This window comes from Drosophila mojavensis, unplaced genomic scaffold, assembly GCF_018153725.1.
Source record: "Drosophila mojavensis isolate 15081-1352.22 unplaced genomic scaffold, ASM1815372v1 contig_36, whole genome shotgun sequence".
Classification (NCBI taxonomy): domain Eukaryota; kingdom Metazoa; phylum Arthropoda; class Insecta; order Diptera; family Drosophilidae; genus Drosophila; species Drosophila mojavensis.
The window spans coordinates 9,575,709-9,577,536 of NW_025318858.1; the positions used below are offsets into that span (position 1 = coordinate 9,575,709).

Sequence of the window (1,828 nt, forward strand, 5' to 3'; positions counted from 1 at the left end):
ATGTATATGTATATGTATATGTATATGTATATGTATATGTATATGTATATGTATATGTATATGTATATGTATATGTATATGTATATGTATATGTATATATGAGCTGAGTGAATAAATTCAGCCTCCTAGCCACTTGGAAAATCGCTTAGAATAAATCCCATTTAAGCTTTTTCTTTCATTATGACTGCACAGATTAACGCCATAAACATAATTAACTAATTAATTAACGGCCTGATTAACGGTAAAGGGCCAATGTAATGCCTGTAGTAGCGAACTCAATTTTTAATGCATTTCAGCGCTTGCCACGGCTTTCAATTTGATAATTTCACTCAGTCGACTTTAAAGTTTAAGCAGCCATGAAATGACTGACGCACTGCGTCCTGCGTCCTGCGTCCTACATCCTGCATCCTGCATCCTGTTGCCTGTCACCCGTGTTAGCTGCGTTAGCTGTTGCCTGTTTAAGCCAGCGAACCGAATAAATAGAAAATTGTGTTGACACAGGCACAGAACAAGGCTGGCTTAGGGCGCTGAGAGTGGCAGGCAGGCAATTAACAGATGAAATATGAAATGTGTATCAAATAAATATTAGAAATAAGTTCTGCTGCTCTGTTTTAAGACATCTGTAAATGTATTTATTACGTCATTCAAATAGATATGATGTTAGAGACGAAATAAACAACAAAACAAATATGCCTTCTGTAGCACTCTATGCTGAATTTGTTTAGTAGTAATGGAAAACGAATAGATTTTTAAGTCAGTCTAAATTATATTTGTATGTTAGCTTTAGTTTTTAAATTTTAAGATGGGCGTATTTCGTATTAGGGTTTTTATTCTTTATATATATTTTTGCTGCTCCTTTCTATATTCAGTTCCCAGTAAGCGTCCATTATACTTATAAGGGTATTGAATGACTGCCAACTAAATCTTACAGATGTCAGCGGCCAAGATAATAAGTGCTTCAACTGCACCGAGCTGGTAAATTGCAAAGCCTCCCAGTATTTTCTAAAGTACGTAGATTCAGCGGATAAGAACAAGGTAGTTTTAAAGACACCAGCCGATAAAGCTGATCCAATCCTGGAGAAGTGTCTGGATGAAGGCTTCAGAATAAATGGTATCGGTGCACTTCATTCATAATCTGCATCATTCATTCTCTTGTGTACATCACTGTATTTCAGATACGCTAAAGGGCACTTTATGCTCCGGCAGCACAGATGGCCTATGTCACGCAATTGGCCAGGCCACTGGCAGTCAGAGCGTTCTCTTTAGTCATTGCGGAAATTGCTACAAAGAATGCGATTGCTACAACCAAAATGGAATCGATCGAACAGAAGGCGCTATTATATTAACAATGTCCCTGGCCGCTTTTTACACTCTGATACAATAGAATTTTAAACAGCAAATGAAATTGTCATTTTTCTTTTCTACATAGAGTGATGAGTCTATAGCCCTGTCTCTGCTTCTATATCATCCATCTTTTACTGAGTATGAGTATGCTCAGTGTACTCATATGTGAGTGTGTAACTGAAAAATACTTTACTTTAAGCAGTAGTTGAGGGTACACTGGTTTTTTATTTTATTCATGTATTTCTGATGTACCTTTCTATATTCAGTTTCCAGCAAACATCAATTAGAATGAAACCTATATAATAAACGCATTTAATGACTAAGCTAAAGAAACAAGATCTTTCAGATGTAAGCGGCAAAGATGTCTGCTTCAATTGCACCGAGTTAACGAGTTAATGTAGAGCTGCCAAGCATTATCTAAAGTGCGTACAGTCAGCGGATATGGGCAAGGTAGTTATAAAGCAGCCATCCGATAAAGCTGACC

General features: G+C 36.9%; 1 protein-coding gene across 1 annotated transcript; it reads left to right on the top strand.

Annotated features, from left to right (window-relative positions):
• Nucleotides 1-691: 691 nt before the first annotated feature.
• On the top strand, nt 692-1,400 carry LOC6576424. The gene is made up of 3 exons (XM_002002378.4): nt 692-875; nt 932-1,111; nt 1,176-1,400. Exons 1-3 carry the CDS (start codon nt 803-805, stop codon nt 1,382-1,384), a joined length of 462 nt encoding a protein of 153 aa, XP_002002414.2. The 5' UTR covers nt 692-802; the 3' UTR covers nt 1,385-1,400.
• Nucleotides 1,401-1,828: the final 428 nt, after the last annotated feature.

Bases quoted from the DNA above. Each gene is read 5' to 3' on its own strand.
- LOC6576424 (XM_002002378.4), top strand. From the start codon at position 803: ATGGGCGTATTTCGTATTAGGGTTTTTATTCTTTATATATATTTTTGC. The intron at 876-931 runs GTAAGCGTCCAT...TAAATCTTACAG, and splicing joins CTTTCTATATTCAGTTCCCA to ATGTCAGCGGCCAAGATAAT. The intron at 1,112-1,175 runs GTATCGGTGCAC...ACTGTATTTCAG, and splicing joins TGAAGGCTTCAGAATAAATG to ATACGCTAAAGGGCACTTTA.